Below are 25,328 nucleotides of genomic sequence, written 5' to 3'. Positions count from 1 at the left end.
AGACGCTCTTGGCCATGCAGACCTCAAGTAGGGTTTTTACTTATTACAACACAGAGAAATATGAGAAATATGGAATGCCTCAAATAGTCTAACAGACAACAAAGGCAACAAAATAAATATTGTAATTTATTTGCAGATGTTAGCCAGCAAGCTAGTTCATCTAATTAATATACCCATTTAATTTCCATTTTGTGCATACAGTGGAAAAAACATACTTAAATTATTTTAGTTCATGAACGCTAGATTATAGTCCTAGTCGTGGTCTTTTCAAAAGACATTTAGGGCTGTTTGGTGAATTAAAAGCAAGCAGTAACTGAAATTAAAACAACATTACAGAAGCTTACATTGATTTTAGAGAAAACAAAGTAAAATTAAATAAGCAGTGAACTCAAGTAAAATCGTTCCAGTGTTTCCAGTTGAGGCTATTTGACAATACTGCACAAACATCACGGGCAACATGTTCTCGAATCTTATGATTTTCTGTTGATGTCAATTTTATTTTATTTTAACATTATTTTAATTCATTGGTTTTATTCATTTTATTGGTTTAAACAACCGTGATGTATTGATCTCTTTTAAAATGTTTGATTTTAAAACTCTAATATCATGATTTTATGTGTATAAATTATGTGTGAATATTCCCAAACTCTCTAACAGTGCGATCTCTCTGTGGGTTATGTGATTGTTGTCATATTTATAAAAATATATAAAAACATGTCTGTAATTAAAATAAAAATGATTGACACACACATCTTCCAAATGGAAATAAATAACAAGTACACTCTCAAAAAGGATGTGTTAATTAATAACACATTTTTTGTGTTATGGCTATTTTAACACATTTTGTGTCAGTTTAAGTTGATCATGTGTAGAGAGAGAGAGAGAGAGAGAGAGAGAGAGAGAAACAACACTGTGTCCAACACAACATGTGTTAACTATCATCCAATCACATTGCTGCTGCGTCATTCCGGCCATTAAGCAAGTTTGTGCCTCTTTCTTCATCGGTGGATGACTTTATTTTCAAATAAAAGCAACAGAACTTAAATTACATCCAGTTTATCAACAACACAGCGCACGAGTGTGAATCCCGCGATATCCGCAGAGAACTGTCCGTCATACTCGCGTTTTGGCGATTCCCAAGTTGCTGGTTTTTTTTGTTTGGTATTATTTTAATCAGGTCCTTCCGGTCGGGAAAGTAAAGTTCGAGCCCTGACATGTTAAATCCTGCTTTATAATCGAGTTGTCTGACAAAATCACCATACACATAAGATAAAGACATTTGCTGTGATTTTGGCTGTATGAACACGTAAAATGATCACTCAGGTTAGAAGCAATAGTATCTATTTTATTTGTTCTCTGACAGAGCGCACATCCTCAACTGCGCAGGAAAGCAAGACCTCGCGCTCGTGCGGTAGTGGATCTCGGAAGCTAGATCAGGTTAACAAGTAGATATTCGTCACAACGCGCTTTCTTAGAAAAAAGGCGCTAAGTTTGCAACAATAATGCAGCCTTCTACCTCCAGGTCCCAGTGCGCCGCTGTCCAAACCGGCGTTACGGCAATTTTGCACCGGCCGGAGGCAATTACCAAACTGGTTCCGTGTGTGTATCACACCAATGTACATATTTTGCGAGAGCAAATCAAAGTTATTAATTATTTAGGCTATATTCAAAATAAACTGATAGTATTTTCTTCAAAACTATCTAAAAAATGCCATTTAAGGCCTTAATTTTCGCAAAATCCATTTAATGACTTTTAATGCCCTGCGGATGATATATATTGAAGTGGCAGTGGATTCCAGGATCCACCCCTTCTATATACAGTGGGTACGGAAAGTATTCAGACCCCCTTAAATTTTTCACTCTTTGTTATATTTCAGCCATTTGCTAAAATCATGTAAGTTCATTTTTTTCCTCATTAATGTACACACAGCACCCCATATTGACAGAAAAACACAGAATTGTTGACATTTTTTGCAGATTTATTAAAAAGGAAAAACTGAAATATCACAGAGAGGTTCGTTGTAAACACTGCATTACAATGTGACCCGCTATAGACCCTGTTACTGTTTGTACACAATGATGACGTAGCAACGTATGCGCGCGCATTTTGGCAACGAAACTATGGCGAGAATCAGCAGCGTGAAGCTACGCGAGCGGATTGAGCAACACAGACAGAGAAAGTTATTTTGAAAGTTGACTTTATCAAATGGTATCCGGCTACCAGATCCGTGTACTATAGTGGAGTGGATAGAAGACGTTAGCAGATGGCCAAATATACAGTGGCCAAAATATATATACGTATTTAGTTGAGAAACCGAGCGTGTACACCCGAGAGAAATTACGAGCATAAAAGGGTCTATTAGAACTATACTATTATATACAGTTACGATACAACTGGCATAATTAACTTTTATGATTTTCTGTTGAGAAACCATGTAAAAAAAGGTGAATAAAGACTGAAAGGAAGAACCTAAACATCTAGAAAATATTATTTCAAGAAATATTCAGCATTTGTACTGGCTCGTCTATTTATCTCGTTTTCTGTGAGAGCTGTGATGGAGGGAGAGGAGTGTTTTTGTTCAACTCTGTGTTTTTCTGAATGTCTGGATGTGTTTCTTCATCTGTTTGCCTGTATTGTTTTGACCAGTCCTGTGCAGCTGTGTTTTGCAGAGTGTTCATTGTCAAACTACAAAATTATTTAAATTTGAATTTCTAAAAAAAATGCTGTTATTTTATATGAAAAAAATAATTATTGTCTTTTATTGACAAAATATTTTAGTTTGTCATTGTGATATATAAAACAGTTTAAATGTTGTTATACGTAATATGTCCCTTATCCATTAGGTGGCGACCAAGTGCTTGCTAAGAGTTTAGTTGCAGTGTTAAAGGGGGGGTATCACACACAGTTTCTGCCAATCTCATGTTAATCTTGAGTACATATAGAGTAACAATGCATCCTTCATATCTCCGAAAAGTCTTTAGTTTTGTCATATTTATAAAAGATAGATACGCTAAACCGAGTCTTTCCGGAAAAAGCCGAGCTCCTGGAGGCGTGTCTGCCGTCAGTGCAGCGGGCAGAGCTAAAGAGCTTCTGCGATGTCTGCTAAATCCCTGGAACAAACAAACATGTGCACAACTCCGCTGCTGCCCCGGAAAAACAAACTTCATCCTCTGTTCCCTTGACGCTGGGTTCTTTGGGAAGCTGAAAAAGGTAATCTTTCCCTCACAACTAAAAACACACTCCTTTGGTGACAGGAGCTGTATCATTTCGGAGGCTTCGTCCTTCGGAGGTCGCATTTGAAGGCTGAATACTTAATCAAGGATGTCATATTTAAGTTGACTGATATTCATTGTGAGGTGTAAAACACTGTAATTTCTTTCTTGTGTTGCAATCTAACGGTTATTTTGATGTATGCAGCCTTCAAAGGGTGCAGCCCCTGAATTGGGACACAGCCATTGTTGAAAAATCTCTCGGCTTCCGTATCCCGTTCGAAACGCGTTGATGGGCGTGCTCTTGCTCTTGCTCTGGGTGATGTGTGTGCGCACGCTTATCAGGGAGAAGTGTCTATACAAGGAATTCCGGTCTCTTTTGATGTCAGGACTCACTTGAAAAAAACCCTCCGAAACCTGTACCAAAACCGGAAGTAGTCATTTGGCACAGAAATACTCAATCATACGTCCAACTCGTGTTTTGAAACTTTGGCCATGTTTAGCATGAGAACCCAACTCTTCAACAGTGTAAGTCAAAATGCATGAAATTGCATTACCCCCCCCCTAAAGAAATTGAAGCAAGGCAGTCTGCCAGTGTTCATGATGAGTAGTCACTTTTGCTCGTGATGAAAGCTCTGATGTTAATGAAGCACACACGTTAAAGAACAATGTCGCTTGAAACATTACAGTCATGTATATTTTTTTAATTAAGTCAGATAAAATTTTTAGCTGTCATATGATCATGTTACAACGTGCCCCATCACATGTTACAATGTGCCTCACCTATGGGGCATGTTGTCACATTTCCCTTCCCTTCTTTCGGGGTAAATAAAGAAAAAAGTATACACTGTATTAATGAAACAAAGCCACATATTTGTACCAGACATGTGTGAAATTAATGTGGAACAAAATAAATTCTCTGAACCCTAAGTAGATTTACACAAACTGAGAAAGTCAAAAAGCGTTAGGTTGTGCCCCGCTCTCCCCTATTCCCATGGTCGGTTTCTAGGCATGGGCAGGGGTGGGCTGAGCCCACCCAAACGTCTGCCTTGCCCAACCAATTAGAATTTAGGAACAGATTTGATCTGTTTTTACGATTTGTGCATTGATTAAAAGCAATCTGAGGTGGGTTCTGTGTTGAAAGATTTGATGAAGGGCTGCAGAATACCCCAAACAATCACAAAAATAACAGACAATTTGAAGTATCTTACCTTTATTAACTGCATGTTAGTTACAGTGAGAGTGCTGAAATAAAGTCATTTCGTGTTCAGACACAAGGGGGAGATAAAGCACTGTATCTGGGTCTTCTGGAGGAAAAACTGGCTGATGACACCACAGTCATTTCATCATTTGTGTTATGATCCACACATGCAGGTACTTCTCTAAGATGTCTGCTAAAGATCTAGAAATCTGGAAAAAACATCTGCTGTGTGAAAACATCTGATAAACGTATTAGAAAAAGCAGTTAGTCTTAGAGCAGTCTTAGGCTTAGAGAGACGTATTGCAGATGAAAACACACAGATGTAAATGGACGTCTCTGAGATGAAGGTGTGCTATCAGGGGGTGTAATTTTTTTCTCAGATCTTAATTTTTGAGGCCATGAATGTTTAAGCATGATACATGTGTTAAATATGGAGGTAAGCTATAACAAAAATAAAGACCATCATAATAATAATATTGGTCTATTAGAACAGTTAACCATCTGCAGACCCCTTTATATTCGTACTTTCCATATCCATTTCAAAACTTGAAATTTACTGACTGGAACACAGACCCATCTCCAAACACGCACACTAACTTCTATTCACTGTAGTTCTCAGTGCTTTAGAAATGATAAACATAATTTCAGATGTCTGACACTGCCAGGGCGCCATCTAGTGGCTGCCAAAACCTCACTAAACACACGCACTGACCCCAATGTAACTCTGCTGGAGCTGAACAGGATTGCTAGAGTCTGGAGGATCAGATGAGGCTGCTGCCTTCCAGACTGCTCATAGCTGGTCTAGCAGGCTGGTTTTGAGTCAAGTCAAGTCACCTTTATTTATATAGCGCTTTTTACAATGCAGATTGTGTCAAAGCAGCTTTACAGTGATAACTGGCGTATAATTTTGGCTGCACAGCACTGTTGAATATCAAATGTCAAGTGTCCCAAACTAAGCAAGCCAAAGGCGACGGCGGCAAGGAACCCAAACTCCAACAGGTGACATTAGGTGGCAAATTGCTGTTAAAATGGAGAAAAAAACCTTGGGAGAAATCAGGCTTAGTCGGGGGGCCAGTTCTCTTCTGGCGAACAGTGCTTTATTATGATTCAGGCAGCTATCATAAGTCCAATGGGATCGCAACATTCAAAGTATTTATTCCAGTTCCATCCAGTTGAGGATCGTATTCATCACGCCGGTATAGACGGTTTGTTGAGGAGCTGTGCCACTGGTTGTTGTGTCGATGAGGCCCTCACAGTGGATGATCTAGTTGACTCAATCTCTGCTGATACTTCAGGGCTGCGTTGTGGTCGTGTCAAGGTGCAGGTCCTCAATCTCACCTAGAGACTACCTAGAGATAAACAAAGAGACTACTATTAGCATAGATGCCATTCTTCTTCTGATGTAACGAGTACATCAGGTGTTATAGGAAGTGTTTCCGGTTCCGGCTGACCTAATTTATGCAGCCTAATAATCCTTTAACGGATTTGAAAATATAAGTTGATAATGTGTTATGTGTATGCCAGGTTAAAGAGATGCGTTTTTAAGTCTAGATTTAAACTGACAGAGTGTGTCTGCTTCCTGAACAATGCTAGGAAGATTGTTCCAGAGTTTAGGTGCTAAATAGGAGAAGGATCTACCACCTGCAGTTGATTTTGATATTCTAGGTATTATCAGCTGGCCTGAATTCTGAGATCGCAATAGACGTGAAGGACTATAATGAATTAGGAGCTCGCTCAGGTACTGGGGAGCAGAACCATTTAGTGCTTTGTAAGTAATTAGCAAGATTTTAAAATCTATATGATGTTTAACAGGAAGCCAATGCAGTGTTGACAGAACTGGGCTAATATGGTCATACTTCCTAGTTCTGTTTTCAACACAGTCTTGATTGATTTTTGAAACATTACCACCAGAGACAAACAACAATTTTTTCTAAAGGGGACAGATCCGGCAAGGTAGGAGAGTGATTCTGTGCTTTATTAATAAAATTCCTAATTTGAAGATATTTTAAAAAATGAGTTTTAGGTAAATCAAACTTTTGTCTTAAATCCTGAAAACTGAGCATAGTTTTAATGTTGAATAAATCTACCACCTTATTCAAACCTTTTAATGCCGAAATTTTAAACCAGCATCATCCTGGTGTAAAATAAGTGTTTCCACAAATAGGGGTAAACTGTGATAATTGTGGAATCTCTCCAAGATGTTTAAAAACTTCATACCATACCACAATAGTATTTTCAACAAAAGGATTATAAGTGGCTTTTTTCAATTTGGGCAGGGGAGCAGAGTACAAATACAAATTTAGTGGTAAAGGAGCAGTTGTATTCGCCTCAATCCGCAACCAAGAGGTAGTATTTTCATTTGTACACCAAAACATTGCTGCTCTAAGTTGAGCTGCCCAGTAATACCACTTAAGATTAGGCAACTGCAACCCTCCCCTTTCATATGGTAAATACGAAAGAGAGTCTCAGCCTAGGATGCCGATTCACCCAGATGAAGTTTGTGAAAATCTTCCTCATATTACTGAAAAATTATGTGGAGGGGGTAGGGGAATTGATTGAAATAAGTATAAAAATTTCGGGAGAACATTCATTTTTAATTACGGTCTCCGTGGATAACCAGAAGCTTGGCGGGGAAAATCATCCCGTACTTAATCTTCCTCATTCGGCACTCTTGCTTCACCTCCTCAAATCGCCTTCGTTGTTTCAGCACCTCGGACGATAGATCAGGGAAAAACATAATGTGGTGGTTCTGGAACATAACTTTACCCCTTTCCCAAGCTTCCACCAGACTGCCTTCCGTATTCAACTTACGAAAAAAGTGTGATGCCTCTCAACCTACGAAAAAGTAACTTTAATACGGAAGGCGATCTGGCGGAAGCTCGATATTTTACTTCATAACTTGATAAATATGGATTTTTTTTTTACACAAACGCATCACTTCGCTTCAGAAGGCCTTTATTAACCCCCGGAGCCATGTTGTTTATGATGGATGGATGTGGATGGATGCTCTTTCTTCAGCTCATACTCATTGATCCCATTCACTGCCATTACGAAGTTCGGATGCGTCAGGATATTTATTAATATTTCTCGGATTTTGTTCATCAGAAAGAAGAAAGTCATATAAACCTAGGATGGCTTGAGGGTGAGTAAAGCTTGGGCTAATTTTCATTTTATAGTGAACTAATCCTTTAAGTATAAAGAAATGTGTTCAGTGCTTATAGTTCAAGGACACGGTTTTGACGTAAGTGAAAGACACCTGAACTGGATCAGTTTAGTAAAGTTGGCAAAATATTCACAGATTCAAATTTCCTGGATCAATAACTTGTGAGCTAAACATTGTTATTAACGTTCCTATTGGAGTCTATTTGACCCCATTCAATGCTAAAGGATTGACATAATTTTTTATTATTCATATTTAATGGCTTTTCCTAGGGTGGGATGGATGAGATTGAGGATGTTATAAATAATATATAGTAATAATAATAATAATAATAATAATAATATAACTTGCTAATCATGCTAGCAACACCCTAGTAATTGAACTGAGTACCTTAGTGACTGCATAGCAACACCTTAGCAACCACTCTGAGTACCTTAGATACCCTAGCAACCTCATAGCAACACCCAAGCAAACAACCTGAGTACCCTAGCAACCGCATAGCAACACCTTAACAACCACCCTAAGTTCCTTAGCATCTGCAAAACAAGACCCTAGCAACCACTCAGAATACCTTAGCAACACCGTAGCAACCAACCCAGGTACCCTAGCAAGCACATAGCAACACCCTAGCAACCACCCAGAGTACCTTAGAAACTGCATAACACCCTAGCAATCGCATAGCAACACCTTAGCAACCACCGTGAGTACCTTAACACCCGCACAGCAACTTCTTAGCAACCACCCCAAATATCTCAGCAACTGTAAAGCAACACCCTAGCAACCACCCATATCCTGGCAACTGCATAGGAACACCCTAGCAACCAATCTGAGTACCCTGGCAACCGCATAGCAACAGCCTAGCAACCACCCTGAGTACCTTAGCACCCGCATAGTAACATGCCAGGAATCACTCAGAATACCATAGCTATACACTAGCAATTGCACCATAGCAACCACCCCGAGTACCCTAGCAACCACATAACAACACTCTAACATGCTACCAACATGTTAAATCATCCTAACCTGTTAATCATGCTAACGCCATTTTAAATCAAGTTAACAACGTGCTATTCATGTTACCTACATGTTAAATTATGCTAACAGCTGCTAATCAATATAGCAATGTGTTAAATTATGTTAGCAACATGGGGGAGTGAAGGGGCTGTTTTTTTTTTTTTATTTACAGGGCTATTCACATCCCTGCAAACACACCCCTGTGGGGCCCATACTGGCTTTTTGCGGGCACAGTGGTCTAGGGCCGGCCCACACCAAACCTAAACAGGCCCAGTGCAGGATTGCCCAGGCGAGGCCCACAGCTTTGGGCTCACTGTGGGCTCTCTGTGATCAGCCCACACTAGTGAACTGCCCACATTAAGCCCATGATGGCCCAGTGTGGGCCAGCCCGTTCGGGCCCAGAGCAACTTTAAAAATTACAAAAATAATCTGTAATTAATACAATAACAAAACAGTTAGATGATAAAACGGTCAAATGACTGGCAGTGAAGTAAAATCTCCTTATTTAAATAAGCTGAAAACACTGTCACATGATCAGCAGCAGAACATTAAACACTAACAGATCTGTCGGGATCTCAGCATCTTCACTTATTACAATACAGTTTGACTATTTGTTTCATACAAAACTTTTAAATGTTGATGTTTTATTGAAAATAGTACATTTTGAAGTCGCCGTAATGGAGGTCAGTGTTTGCTTTAGTTGGGCTCTTGACCCTTGACTTCCTAACTTTAATGTTTCTCTGGCTGCTGTAACTGTGTGTTTCTGAAGCACTTTTGATTAAACAAAAACTGCAAGAGAAACTCTGGTTAGATGAAGTTGATTACTTTATTGATACTTTATTCATCATGCAGTGGTCAAAATCAGAGAGATTTACATTTTGATGATTTGATTCAGTATGATTTAGGGAATGTTGGAGTGGCAGATGCCCCTGCCAGTCATTGACTATTTCTTTTTTTAATGATCATTAATCGTTATTTTCATTAATGGTAAATGTTTGGCACCCTTTGCTGCCAGATTTATTGTTGTAGATTAATATTGAGGGCCCTGTGTGGGCCCAGTGAGGGCTTCCTGGGGGTTAAGGGAGGGTAGCCTGCTGGGGACCCTTACGCTAGCCCTAAGCATAATATTATGACCACCTTCCTAATATTGTGTTGGTCCCCCTTTTGCTGCCAAAGCAGCCCTGACCCCTCGAGCCATGGACTCCACTAGACCCCTGAAGGTGTGCTGTGGATTGGACTAGTCCATGGATCAGACTTGTTTGTTCAGCACATCCCACAGATGCTCAATTGGACTGAGATCTGGGGAAGCTGGAGGCCAATTCAACACCTCAAACTCATTGTTGTGCTCCTCAAACCATTCCTGAACCATTTTGGCTTTGTGGCAGAGCGCATTATCCTGCTGAAAGAGGCCACAGCCACCAGAGAGTACCTCACGTGTCCACTGTTGGCTCTTTCGGCGGTGGACAGGGGTCAGCATGGGAACCCTGACTGGTCTGTGTCTATGCAGCTCCATACGCAACAAACTGCGACGCACTGTGTATTCTGACACCTTTCTATCAGAACCAGCATTAACTTCTTGAGCAATTTCAGCTACAGTAGCTCGTCTGTTGGATCAGACCACATGGGCCAGCCTTTGCTCCCCACGTGCATCAATGGGCCTTGTCCGCCCATGACCCTGTCACCGGTTCACCGCTGTTCCTTCCTTGGACCACTTTTGATAGATACTGACCACCGCAGACCGGGAACACCCCACAAGAGCTGCAGTTTTGGAGATGCTCTGACCCAGTCGTCTAGCCATCACAATTTGGCCCTTGTCAAACTCGCTCAAATCCTTACGCTTGCCCATTTTTCCTGCTTCTAACACATCAACTTTGAGGACAAAATGTTCACTTGCTGCCTAATATATCCACCCACTAACAGGTGCCGTGATGAAGAGATAATCAGTGTTATTCACTTATTCACATATATATATACACACACACACACACATATATATATATATATATATATATATATATTCTGGAGGTTTAAGTTGTAGGGGTCTAATTGAATTTCATTCCTCAATATTAAAAATAAATTTCCAGTGCACTGCATTTCTGCTGGTTTTCACACTTCATCTCTCTCTCACACACATTCACATGCAAATACACACAAACATCACCTCCTTTTTGAAACTTGTGGCTCTTGAAGGCATCTGTGACGTCTGAAACTGTTTATGAATGTCTGTTTTAGCAGAAGCGTATTAAACCACAGTGTGTTTAAAGGTTAAAGTGTCTCTACACTTCAGTTCTTCTCTCTCATCAGCTCTCAATTGATCACTTGCTACTATATTTGCACAAAAATGCATGTTTAGACGATGTAAATCATTCAGATCGCTGCACTGAACTCATCTGTGGTTGTTTTGCTGTGAGTTGTTGACCGACACACCTGACGTCTGTGGTTTGGTTGAGTGTGGTTTGTGTGGACAGATCTCAACCAAACGACCAACTGAATCTGAGTTTAACAGCAGAAAGATGAATGTAGTGACACTTGATCAGGCCAAACATCTGTGGATTCAACCGACATGTGTGAACAAATGTGCTCAAGTATATGTGATGAGAGATAAAGATCAAACTAAGAGCAGAGTGGAATATAAACTGAAGAAATGACTCAAGTTCACACATTTATTTTTGTGACCACGTGATCAGTTTATTTTTCGTCTCATTTCACACTCATCATTGTTTCCACTCCAGTGGTCAGCGTCTTCTTCGAACTGTTTAACAGTGTGTTTTCACAGCCGTGATGAGATCAGTGTTTGTCAGCTTTTAAAAGATATTTTTAAAGTTTAAATGTGAATTCACTAAATATTACACCAATTTATTCTTTTCATCTAATAGTTTTTCTTTTGAATGGCCTGGTAGTTTCTCTAGTGTTTATTATATGGATAAAAGTGTGTGCTAAATGATTAAATGTAAGTAAATCCAGAAATAAAACGAAGTGGTTTAATATCTTAAAAAGCAGTGCATGTTATTGTCAGTGGGATATTGTGTATGGATCTGTTATTCTCAGTGGTTATATCAGTCTTGGTGCTCATGTGAAGCTAAATCAAGACACCTGAAATAGTTTTAACTGTGTTTACATGTATTTATTTTTCAAGACTAACAGCATAATTGTGTAAAATCAAATAAACAGTGAGTAGAATTGCATATGAAAAGGACAAGAAGGAGGCTGAAAAATTAAAAAAATTATATAAAAGCATATTTATTTAAAATTGCACAAAAGGAGGCATGTAGAAATGTGGAAAAATGTGAAATATAGATATATCTTGCATATACACTTTTAAGAACTTTCTCTCTGTGACATTTTACAGTGTAGAGAGAGAGAGAGAGAGAGAGAGAGAGAGCTGTTAACACATTAGTTGGCGCTTCAACAGAGACAATCAAGACTGACAAATCTATTGAAAACATGTTTTGTTCACGCCATGTCGTGATTACTGTTATTACGAGATGAGAAACACATGATTTTATTTGTTCATGTCATCAGATTCAGAATTATGTGCTTCTGTCAAACACTATTAATCCCAAAATGAATCTCCAGCAGTCAGGAAGAAGTTGGAGCTCTCAGAAAATTACAAATTACAAATTATAATATACGGTAATTACAGTAATTATGATGTGGCGTGAACACAACAAGCATAAATAAAATAAAACAAAAACACTGTTAAAATCTCCTCAATTAAAATCCATTAATATGACATTATTAATGTATAATATTTGACCTTTTGACATGGACTGTGAACACCACAGCCATTAACTGACAAAAATCCTTCACAGAAACTTTATATTAAACAAAACACAAATAAAAGCACATTTGGAACAACAGTGTGTTTTGGTTTGTTTTGTTTTGTTTTGTTTTTTTGGTCAAATGATTTCATTTAATACTTAACCCTGCGTCTTAAATTATGACTTTAAAAAAAAAAAAAAAAAAAATTATATAATTATATATAGTTTTTCCATAATATTTGTAATTTAATGTAATTATTTAATGTAATTTAATAATATCTGTAACAGAAAACATCTGGCTCAAGTCAAGTCAAGTCAAGTCACCTTTATTTATATAGCGCTTTTTACAATGTAGATTGTGTCAAAGCAGCTTTACATTGATAACTGGTACATTGTTTGGCTGCACAGCAGCTCTTAAAAGAATAGTGTCAATGCAGATCAAAGCACTGTTGAATATCAAATACAATACAAAACAAGTGCTGGATGTCATTCAGCTAATATGATGCAGGCCGGTATTTATATATAACTTTAATTATTGGGAAATCTTTCAAATGATCAAGATCCGATCAACATCTCGAGACTCCTGCGTACACCACATTATCCTCCTCTGTAGCTCTCTGAAAGAAAACACAAAAACACCGTTAATCAATGTATTCATCACATTATTGGCACATCTATCCATCCTCTTTCCACAAGCACAGAAAATACAGCAGAAATACTTTTGTCAGCAATTTCCTCACAACGGGTCCCAAGTGTTTTGGAGAATGCAGGATATCCTTATAAAAAAAAAGTTTATTCATGTGTGCTATTAGTATACTTCTTTAAAGTAAAAATAAGAGTGTATACTTTCAGTCTACTTTGTATGAAATATAATAAATATCGCATTAAAGTATACTTGACATATACTGACAGAAAAACTATATTTGGCCTATACTTCTACTCCAGCAATCCATGTTTTGTTGTTATATGCTAGGGGGCGCTATTACGAATCTTCTGAATGAGAGATTGTTGGAGAGGTTGAAGGTTTTTAAATTGTTAGATATTTGTTTTGATACGAAACTTACATGGGCTGAACATATAAACAAAATAGATGAGAAATGTCAGAAAGTGTTAAACATCATGAGATGTGTAAGTGGAGTTTTTCTTCATTAAAAACTATTTATGTGGCACTGATCCGGTCTGTATCCGGTCCGTGTGGTATATGAATCAGCTTCAAAACACAGCTTTACAAGTCTTGTTAGGAGAGATGCCACTAGAAATTAGAAGGAAACAATTAATGATCAACTACTGGGCTAACCTATAGGGGCATAAAGACAAACAATCTAAGTGCTGGGAGCAAAAATAAATTTGTAGAATACGTTTTGGGTGGAGTAGTAAAATATATGCAGAAGAAAAATAGTATCAAGATGAGAGCAACAGCTGTAATTCTGGAATATGAACCATGGGTTTATGTAACACCAAGCAGATTTGCATCTGTCTGCAGAAAGAAACGTAAACTTGTCATCTGCATTTTCAGTATATGTCAGAACCCAATATTCCCAGTATATACACGAGTATATACAGATGGATCAAAAGATCCAGAGCGTCAGATAACTGGGGCTGCTTTTTTAGTTCCAGACAGTGAAATCAGTGGAATAAAGTGAACTTCAAATAGTTTGGCAGTCTATACTGTAGAAATGATAGAAATACTGCAGTAGGTAATATCTTAGTCAGTTTTATGAGTTCATGCACACATAGGAATAAAGAAAAAATTAAGAAAAAAATAAATATTAAGATAAATAAATTATACTTAAATAAATAAATCAAACATGATTTAACATTAAATTAACATGATAAAAACATAACAAATAAATACATTAGATTAAAATAATAAGTAAATAAATAAAACATGATTAAATGTTAAATTAACATGATGAAAATGTACAAAATTGAATAAAATTAAAATAAATCAATTAGATATAAATAAATAAATGGTATTAACTCCATAAACTCCTTAAAAAGTCTGAGAAAAACTGTAAAAATGTGTACTATATATATATATTATTGCCATCTGATTTGTCACAGTGTATATTTTAAGACAAATTATTTGAAAATCTGCTTTAAAATGATTTATATTGTGAAAAGTGACAAACAAGCACAACTGATGTGAAAATTAGAAAAGGAGTAAACTAAAAATGAGAGGTTAGATCATCAAAATGATAATGATTTTTAAAATGATAAAATTATAATTCTTAAAATGATATTTCTTGTAATATCACATCTACAGTTGTTCAAGAACATCTCTACCTTCCTGAGTATCTGATTAATCAGAGTCTGATGGTTATTTCTGGACGCTCTTCTTCTGTTGAAGTCTTCTGGATCAGGGGTCGTATTCACAAAACATTTTATCTTACCACTAAGAGTTCTCCTAAATGGCAGTAAAAGTTTTTAGCTAAGAGTTTTCTCTTAAAACCTGTTCACAAAGCTGCTGAGACCAACTTTTACTAAAGAACAGAGAGAAGTCTTAAGATAAGAGTAAAGGCGGGGTTCACCTTGTTGCTATGGAGTAAACACAGTGATTGGCTGATGGGGGAGGAGTCAGCGATTTAATCATAGAAATATGGTAGAATGAGGTGTCATGTTTCCATATTAAATAAAGATTTTAAAATACAAATGTTGCCCTAGTCAAATAAATATTTTTTAATAAAGGTTTTAAAATGTAGGCTGAGTGTCATTAATTAATTAAACTAGTATATGTTCAGCTAATTGTCAGCCTCTCACATGTCTTCATCTCAAGAGAATGCAGAATTCAAGCGACAAATGATGTTTTACAAACAAAGTTTGGGAGGAGCATGTTCAAACGGTCTGTCTAATCGGCTCGAGTGGAGGTATACTGTATATACACAGACGAGAGATTCACCTATAGTTTCCTTGACAGTTTTCTGCATCCCTCCACCACCCCGTTCCTCACTCTCGGCTTGGGATACGGGAAGAACTTGTGCTAAATTTCAAGCTCGGAGCCCTCGATCCTCTTGGACAGCACGCCAAATACGCTTATTATAATTTTTTATTCTATTCGATCATTTGTTGTAAGTGTGAACTAGTTAAAACAACTGCCACAGGTAATCGGACAATATTTATTTATTTATTAAATATTTATTTTTGCCGTTTTATGGTAGATTGAAATCTATAAATCAAAATATGTATTGCATTTATGAAGAAGGTTCAGCACCTAAGGCTTTATCGCTATTGCCTCAATAGTGTCAATGGTGTACAGTGTCTTTGGGTGGATTGCTGAGGCGGATTGGCAGCAACGGCCATTAGGATTAGGATTGTTTGTGATTTCGTCTTAGTGATTTAGGAGTTCTCTTGACTACTCCTAGTGTTTCACAGATTTAGGAGCTAGTTTTAGCCTTAAGATGTTTTGTGAATATGGTCCCTGATGTCATAAACCAGAACAACCACAGTAGCCACGCCCACCAGAGCAGAGAGAGCCAATCAGATCACAGCTTCAGTAAAGCCACAACAGTGGATACTGTGTTCTGAGAAAAGAAATGAGCAACATAAATATATATTGTTCATTTAGTTTTTGGAAATATACATACAGTGGGTACAGAAAGTATTCAGACCCCCTTAAATTTTTCACTCTTTGTTATATTGCAGCCATTTGCTAAAATCATTTAAGTTCATATTTTTTCCTCATTAATGTACACACAGCACCCCATATTGACAGAAAAACACAGAATTGTTGACATTTTTGCAGATTTATTAAAAAAGAAAAACTGAAATATCACATGGTCCTAAGTATTCAGACCCTTTGCTGTGACACTCATATATTTAACTCAGGTGCTGTCCATTTCTTCTGATCATCCTTGAGATGGTTCGACACCTTCATTTGAGTCCATTTTTAGAGATCTAAAAATGGCTGTCCACCAACGTTTACCATCCAACCTGACAGAACTGGAGAGGATCTGTAACAGGATATCAATTCTCTTCTCACCATATAAGATATTTTGAAGAAAGTTTGTAACTAGGCTGCTTTGGGGCACCATTGACTTCCATAGTAGAAAAAACAATACTATGGAAGTGAATGGTGCCCCTAAACAGTTCAGTTTCCCACATTCTTCAAAATATCTTCCTTTGTGTTTAGCAGAACAAAGAAATTTGTACAGGTTTGGAACAACCTGAGGGTGAGTAAATGATGACAGAATTTTCATTTTTGGGTAAACTATCCCTTTAAATAATGGCACAAATACCAGTAAATTGACTAGAAGAAACCAGTAAATGCCTGGCATTGCGTGATTCATTTAAAAACTCTCCTCCCATAAATGTTGCGTCTGAATGGGAAACTCCTAACATTGTTGTCATATGCATTGTGCAGTGTCGTGTGAACATACCCTAAAACAGCAATATGAAGTTTTTGTATAACATGAAGCAGATGTCTTTTTCAAATTGATATAATGGCATCTGCATGATGTTTGTAGCTAATGTTCAAATTCACACACTTGATTTAATGGTAACTCTTGTTTTTCTCATTTTCTATGTTGTGCTGTCACAAATAAAGCGAGGATGACTTTGGGGAAGGAGGGAAAGAATGTGACTCTAAACCCTGATACTGAAGTACAGAAAGATGATCTGATCCTGTGGATGTTTGGAGATCAAGATCTCCTCATTGCGCAAATGACTGAAGGGACCAAAGAGATGACATACGCTGAAGCCGACGAGAGATTCACAGACAAACTGCAGCTGGACAAGAAATTCAGTGTTTTCATGTGTTGTGAGTTGTCTTTCAGTTTCTTTTGATGTAGATGAGGTCTTTGCAAATAATGCAGTAAGATGTTCCCCTTACTGCTCTTACAACTAGGGCTTCCATGTTCAGTGAAATAACTACTCGAATACTGTTAAATTTGCTGATAATCGGGTGACCAGATCGCAAAACAGAATTCAAAGCTGACAAAGCTTAAATTTATGGGCTCACGTACCTTTCATTTGTCATGAATCCAAATGTTTTCACGGCTGCGATGTAACATTTACTTGCCAGCCTATTATTTCATTTGTAAAAATAGTTTTGTGCTTCACTTGTGTCATAATATTCAGGTAAAAGAGCATTCAAATACAAAAAAAGTTTTGACGTATCACCTCCGGTGCTCTTTCACGTGAGTATTAAGACAGTATTAAGTATTATACAGTATTAAGACTGTATCTGGGTGTTCTGAAGGGGAAAAACTGGCTGATGACACCACAGTCATTTCATCATTTGTGTTTTGATCCACACATGCAGGTACTTCTCTAAGATGTCTGCTAAAGATCTAGAAATCTGGAAAACATCTGCTGTGTGAAAACATCTGATAAACATATTAGAAAAAGCAGTTAGTCTTAGGCTTAGGGAGACGTATTGCAGATGAACAAACACAGATGTAAATGGTCGTCTCTGAGATGAACGTGTGCTATCAGGGGGTGTGATTTTTTTCCCTCAGACCTTAAGTTTTGAGGCCATGAATGTTAATGCATGATGTGTTAAATGTGAAGGTAAGATAACAAAAATATAGATCATAATAACAATATTGGTCTATTAGAACAGTTAACCATCTGCAGACCCCTTTATATACGTACTTTCCATATTCATTTTAAAACTTGAAATTTACTGACTGGAACACGGACCCATCTCCAAACACGCACACTAACTTCTATTCACTGTAGTTCTCAGTGCTTTAGATAATTTCAGATGTCTGACACTGCCAGGGCGCCATCTAGTGGCTGCCAAAACCTCACTGAACACACGCACTGACCCCAATGTAACTCTGCTGGAGCTGAACAGGATTGCTAGAGTCTGGAGGATCAGATGAGTTGCTGTCTTCCAGGCTGCTCATAGCTGGTCTAGCAGGCTGGTTTTTGAGGGGTTTTGAACACTCTTTTTAACTGGTCAGGCTGTGACTGTAACCCTTCCCAATGTGCAGTGCATAAAATCACAAGGGTGGTTGCACATTTAAAGTGAATTTATTCTGTAAAACAGAAATTAAAGGTTTTAGTTGCGGCACAAACCATCACAGACCATCACTCACGAGGTAATCTCGCTTTCAAACTCACGCGAGACTCACCACACGTGCCAAACATTGCTTTTTTAACCATGCAAATATCCTCATTTCAGCGTGAAATAATTGTAACAATCTCTGTTCTAGTCGCTCTAAATAACATTTGTTATCATGAACATTTAAACAGTGCAAACTCAAATCAACACATAGCACGGTCAATAGAACACAGCAAATTTTAAAGTGTTGAATTCACACTCAGTGTTAATTTAACACTTGTATGGAGTTAAAACACTAAGTGTTCATAATTACCACAATTATTGGTGTTTTTTCCCCCTCATTTACACTGCTAGTGTTAAAACTACACCAGATGTGTCAACACCAAGAGTACACTAATACGGTGTTCATACAAACCCTGATTTGTCATTAAATGTAATCTGTATTCAGTTAAACTAAAAACACAATGTGTGCATTAAATAACAGCCAATACATTGTATCAGTTTGAACCTTTTTCAACAATGACACGTCACATAAGTTGAAATATTCATCAAATTCACCCATGTGAAGACCTGTAGAACTTCAAAATGTTAGCGGTTAAACATACTCTCTACTTCCAATATCTGTACTTTAAATACATGATGCTCCGAAAAGATGTTGTCAAAAGATTGTCAATGCTTTGCATGCAATTCCTTTACTTTGGGAGACTCACTGGTAAGACCAACATCAGTTTTGTAGAGTGTAGCAGGAAGATAAAGATAAAGGACCTACATACACAGCAGGTAGAAACAGTAGACTTAAAGTTCGATAGCACTCAAGGAGCTGGTTCCTTCAGAAGAGTTGAGGTGCTTCTTCAACCACAAAGAATGTCGATCCTGCCCTTGATCCTTCTCAATACCAGTAGGAATGGCTGGTGGTCCTCCCTCCGACTGAGATGGCCTTCAGTACTGGTGCAGGTGCAGGACTGTAAACAGCGAAAACAAAAATTACATTAAACGAGACGGGAAAAAATAAAATAAACTACTTGAAAAGATGAATGCACAAAACTCAGTACTGGTAATGTTTGATGAGAATTGTGCTTTAAAGGGATAGTTTACCCAAAATAATGTCGTTCCACTCCTGTAAGACTTTTGTTCATCTTTGAAAAACAAGTGAAAATACTGAAAGATTTGTCCACGCAGCTACCACTTTGATTCTTCAAAAAGTTCATAAAGGGATTGTAAAACTAATCCATACGAAGTTTAGCACTTATTCCAAGTTTTCTGACGAGACACGGCCACCTTATATGATGAAGAGATTGATTTTAGGCTTTTATTCACATTAATCAGCACAAATAGTTCTTGTGGAAGCTCAAACGATGCTGCATAACACTGAGAATGAACTTGTGCGTGAATTCCCGTTTACCATATCTGATCCGTTTGTGTTTATAAGGGTTTATATGTAAATAAAAAGAAAGTTAAGTGTTCATATAATGCAAGTCTCTTCAGAAAATACAGAACAACTTAATGCATTTGGATTAGTTTTACGACCTCTTTATAAACTTTTTTTAAGCATCACAGTGGTATTTGTATACGGTCAATGAATTTGTGTTTTGAAGATGATCAAAAATCTTAAGGGTTAGGAATGTCATGACGGCGAGTACAAATTAGATTTCAGTAAATTAACCCCTTAATGAAAATAAAAGCTGCACTCCACACATTTTCATGTCCTTATTTAACACCTGATTCAGATCATCAGCTCATTTGCAGGGAGTTCCATGAATTGAACTGTGGGTCCTCAGGACCACGACTGAAAACCACTGCGTTATGGTATTTACAACCATAACCATAATTTCAAAGTTCACAATGACATTGCAACAGTATTGCAAGTTTCACCTTATGAAAATGCACAAGTCTGTCTCATCGTAGTCTTCTTTCTCGTCACTGGATTATTTTTTCAGGGCATCATGGACAATCTGATTAAACACAACAACATTAAAAACTACAACTTTAGACTAGTAAAATGACAGAAGGTAATTATTACATAGACAAGTTAATTGTGAAAAACAACATGCATGCATACCTTTTTGCCATAACATCTATGCTAAATCTGTTGCTGGCCTTTGTTTGCTGGTTTGGCGCTGCTGTCACTTTATGGTCAGACAAAGAATGAGTACATGTGCTGGAGGTTGAGGATCTTGTGTGTGACTAAGAGAGAAAAACAAAATTTAATGTTTCATGTCTATAAAAGTCTTAATTCATACAGGGCTAAAGATAAAACATTTACACCATCATATTATGAAGACCTTAAAAGAATGCCTTAAGTGTTAATACATTAAAGTATTAATATTTACCATTCAATTCACATTTATTTGTATAGCGCTTTCCCCCATCAGGATTACCACCAGACATCTTAATTTTAAATTTTGATGACTTCAATTTGTGTCCTTTTCCACATCAGTGTCTGTCTTTTAAATGAAACAATTTTAACAATTGCATAAATACAGATTTTTTTTTTTTCTCCCGCTCCCCAAACTCAAATAGCAAAGCTGGAAACAAGCCCTGTGGACTTTAAGCACGGTTGCTATATGACTGGCTTTAATTAGTTATTGTCAAAGCCACAGCACTTACCTTCATTCAGAAAATCTTGGAATGCACCATGATATTGAACTTTCACCGGCATGACGGCAGCTGCTGGTCAAGAAAAATGCAAATAGTTGTTAATTTTAAATAAAGTCCAGCGAACAGATGCAGTCAGAAGCTCCATTTGTCATCTCATAAATTACATATTAAAGTGAGATTGCAAAATACTAAAGTAACAAACGACTGCAAATGAAGCGCGCACGTTAGACATCTCTGGTTCTTTTTATACGTGGCCAGAAATATAACGTTAGTTCAGCAAATGTCTTCCTGCTGGATTAGATGAAAGTTCTCTGTACTGTAGATTGGAGAAGAGTGAAACCGCGACGCGTTTCACTAGAATTCGAGGGCGGGGTGCAGATTCGCGCCTAACAATGCTGCACTTACACGGCCGAGACTGTGGAAAATAACGCACGGCTGTCCTAAACTATGAGACAAAGTGCATATCAAATTTGCCAGCACAAACAACTAACGTTAGAGCCCCAGGAAGTGGGAAATATATTAAATTATATATATATATATATATATTTACACGCACACATACAGGTGCTGGTCATATAATTAGAATATCATCAAAAAGTTGAAATTATATTCATTTATTACACACAGACTGATATATTTCAAATGTTTATTTCTTTTAATTTTGATGATTATAACTGACATTTAAGGAAAATCCCAAATTCAGTATCTCAGAAAATTAGAATATTACTTAAGACCAATACAAAGAAAGGATTTTTAGAAATCTTGGCCAACTGAAAAGTATGAACATGAAAAGTATGAGCATGTACAGCACTCAATACTTAGTTGGGGCTCCTTTTGCCTGAATTACTGCAGCAATGCGGCGTGGCATGGAGTCGATCAGTCTGTGGCACTGCTCAGGTGTTATAAGAGCCCAGGTTGCTCTGATAGTGGCCTTCAGCTCTTCTGCATTGTTGGGTCTGGCATATCGCATCTTCCTCTTCACAATACCCCATAGATTTTCTATAAGGTTAAGGTCAGGCGAGTTTGCTGGCCAATTAAGAACAGGGATACCATGGTCCTTAAACCAGGTACTGGTAGCTTTGGCACTGTGTGCAGGTGCAAAGTCCTGTTGGAAAATGAAATCTGCATCTCCATAAAGTTGGTCAGCAGCAGGAAGCATGAAGTGCTCTAAAACTTCCTCTTTTGTGTCTTGCCCTCCTTGTGCAAGGTGTCAATGGTCGTCTTTTGGACAACTGTCAAGTCAGCAGTCTTCCCCATGATTGTGTAGCCTACAGAACTAGACTGAGAGACCATTTAAAGGCCTTTGCAGGTGTTTTGAGTTAATTAGCCGATTAGAGTGTGGCACCAGGTGTCTTCAGTATTGAACCTTTTCACAATATTCTAATTTTCTGAGATACTGAATTTGGGATTTTCCTTAGTTGTCAGTTATAATCATCAAAATTAAAAGAAATAAACATTTGAAATATATCAGTCTGTGTGTAATGAATGAATATAATATACAAGTTTCACTTTTTGAATGGAATTAGTGTAATAAATCAACTTTTTGATGATATTCTAATTATATGACCAGCACCTGTATATGCTGCGTTATTTACGTTCATTTGTTTCAAGGCACATGAATCACAGAAAATATAGTCTATTTTTCAGTCCAAAGTCTAAAATACCCGCGTCAAATGTGCAAATTAATCAGCATTTAATAGTCTTACCTTAGTTTGCAAACTGGCCTCGTGGCTCGTGTCGGCGCGGTCTGCCATGCAATCAAATCAGAAATAACGTTAGCACTCCAACTATATGACTTGGGTAAAGTTGGTTTTATATTCGCACATTCAGACTTCCGCGTTTAAGAACATTCTAATAATGTGCAATAAAGTTAATGTTTGCAAATTCTAAACAGCGACACGATATTTACAACCAACGATTGTAAACCTACAACATTTTTCACAATCGATCGAAATGGGCAAGTATTATTTTAATGGCATACTTACTTGCGAACGTCCACTGAATGTCCAATGTAGTGTACAAAGTTATTGTAGCCTATGCAGAAGTCCGAATGTGCGAATATAAAACCAAATTTATCCAAGTCAACAATGTTGTAGAACTTAGAAATGTTAAGAAATGTAAAACAAACATGAAAATGTATAGAATTAAGTGATAAAAGAATATATTACCTGTTTGGGCACTGTCCGCTCCTCGTGCTCGTCCGCCATTAATCCAAACGGAAATAATGTGCAACGACCGGAAATAGGATCAACTCATCTCCAGTGTCAATTAGTCAACTCGCTGAAATAACACTGACTCTGAACACTGGTTTACACTGTAAGTGTTGATGTCCTTCAAATCAACACCAGAATCAACACACTTCAACACTGGAAAATTAACACCATAAAAACAACACTGGAAATTTTGCTGTGCATACACACTTCACGCTCTATACCAGGGATGGGGACCGTTGATCCTGGAGGGCCATTGTCCTGCAGAGTTTAGCTCCAACCCTGAAAAAAAAAACACTCACCTGTCTGTAACTTTAGTAGCTAATCCTGAAGACCTTGATTAGCTCCAGGTGTGTTTAATTAGGGTTGGAGCTAGGGCTGGGCGATATGGCAAAAAAAATAAAATCTCGATTTTTTTTTTCAGAACGATTGACCGATTCACGATTTCAATTTTGACTAGTCAACTTAAAAACTTAACTACAATATGATTTAAGTAACATTCTCTTTATTAACAATCTGGTTAAAAAAAGTTCTATTCCAAGTGCAGTACACATGAAGTGATCAACATGGTGTATGTGTAAAACAAATTGTTAAATCTTTGCAGAAAATATGCCTGAAATATGAAGGTAAATGTTGTACAAACTTATCTTAAACACATCCTATATACTCAGAAATAATATAAAATAAGAAAATGCTAAATATTTCTTAGCCAAAAAGTAATAGCAATAAATAACACCAGTAATAGGCTATTATTAACAGCAAATGCTTTGTAAAAACAGAAAACAGCAGCAGCTTTCAGCCTGTCACCATCATGCAAACGTGAAATATCAAACAGGTTTACAGGTTTTTGCATCCCATTGCGCTATTTGTCCAATTGTTTTTATGTTTGGCGGACATGTTTAGGTGTTGCACTCGTGTCTCGCGTCTTTTGCAGCGTCTCACCCATGAAACGGCATTGTAAAAACACGACGGTCAAGTTAAAAAAAAGTTAACTTTGCCCTTTTTTCTCATTCCACTGCCTGCGTCTCATTTTTATAACGCAATAACGCATTTCTGAGTGTTCATGGAGCGTCACATGAGAGCGGTTAATCAGGCGCGCCGGAGTCATCATGAGGTCGGATCATTTTCTTCTCCTAATACAATTATCATTGCTGTATTGTCAACATGCCTAATTGTAACGCTTGCTAACATTTTTATTCAAAATCGCAATTTCTCGATTTAAAAAATAATAAAATCGAGGCAAAACATTAAATTCGAGTTAATCGAAAAAATCGCCCAGCCCTAGTTGGAGCTAAACTCTGCAGGACAATGGCCCTCCCGGATCAACGTTCCCCACCCCTGCTCTATGCAAACACTTCAGGAACATACACAAATCTCACACATTTCACATCAGCTTACCTGTAAAACAGAAATTAAAGGTTTTAGTTGCGGCCTTAACCGTCACACACCATCACGAGGAAATCTCGCTTTCAAACTCACGCGAGAGCACAGTGTCATAACCACTCCATGCAACATTGCCGTCAGCTGCTGGCGTTCTGTGAGACTAACATTTTAACACTATCGTTAAAATTATACAAATCTATACAAATCTATGGTCTTTTAAGGCTCACATTACTGGAGTGCAATATTCAATTATTGCGCTACATGACCACTGACCAGATGACCAACCAGCTGAACACCAGCTAGGCCAGATCAAAAACAAACCAAGACCTGCTAACCGGCTCAGGCTGGTTTTAGCGTGTTTTTCTCACATAATCACAAGACAATGATACAGTTATTTCACTCAACTCTCACGAAGAAATAAAACACATCCTTTGAAATATTTGTGTTTGCTAAAAAATACGATTGCTTTAGGTAGGCATAACTTTCTTCTTTCTGATGAACACAATCGCAGAAATATTAATAAATATCCTGACGCATCCGAGCTTTATAATGGCAGTGAACAGGACCAATAAGTATGAGCTAAAGAAAGTGCTTCCATCGACATCCATCCATCATAAACAACACGGCTCCGGGGGGTTAAAGGGTTAGTTCACCCAAAAATAAAAATTATGTCATTTATTACTCACGCTCATGTCGTTTCACACCCGTAAGACCTTCGTTCATCTTCAAAACGCAAATTAAGATATTTTTGTTTAAATCCGATGACTCAGTGAGGCCTGCATAG

General features: G+C 37.6%; 1 protein-coding gene across 21 annotated transcripts in view; it reads right to left on the bottom strand.

Moving 5' to 3' along the window:
* Positions 1–25,328, bottom strand: part of LOC127509992 (SLAM family member 5-like) — a 65,632-nt gene that overhangs the window by 7,097 nt on the left and 33,207 nt on the right. For 2 of the 21 annotated variants that reach the window (XM_051889452.1, XM_051889440.1), the window contains one exon: positions 12,657–12,963. The exons of 8 other annotated variants lie outside the window; for them this stretch is intronic. Coding sequence is in view for 1 of the 13 variants with exons in the window: in XM_051889440.1 (XP_051745400.1) it covers positions 12,913–12,963 (51 nt within the window). In the remaining 12 variants the exon portion in view is untranslated. Of the gene's footprint in view, positions 1–4,949; positions 5,102–12,656; positions 12,964–14,632; positions 16,870–17,140; positions 19,316–20,225; positions 20,332–20,412; positions 20,538–20,683; positions 20,798–20,960; positions 21,378–22,657; positions 22,699–23,119; positions 23,419–25,328 lie in introns of those variants that run through there. 11 more of the 21 variants (XR_007929418.1, XR_007929419.1, XR_007929410.1 and 8 more) reach the window with 11 other exon arrangements.

The sequence above is a fragment of the Ctenopharyngodon idella genome, chromosome 3, assembly GCF_019924925.1.
Source record: "Ctenopharyngodon idella isolate HZGC_01 chromosome 3, HZGC01, whole genome shotgun sequence".
Taxonomy (NCBI): Eukaryota; Metazoa; Chordata; class Actinopteri; order Cypriniformes; family Xenocyprididae; genus Ctenopharyngodon; species Ctenopharyngodon idella.
The sequence above is the reverse complement of the archived record's forward strand: the minus strand, read 5'-3'. Positions and strand labels throughout refer to the sequence as shown.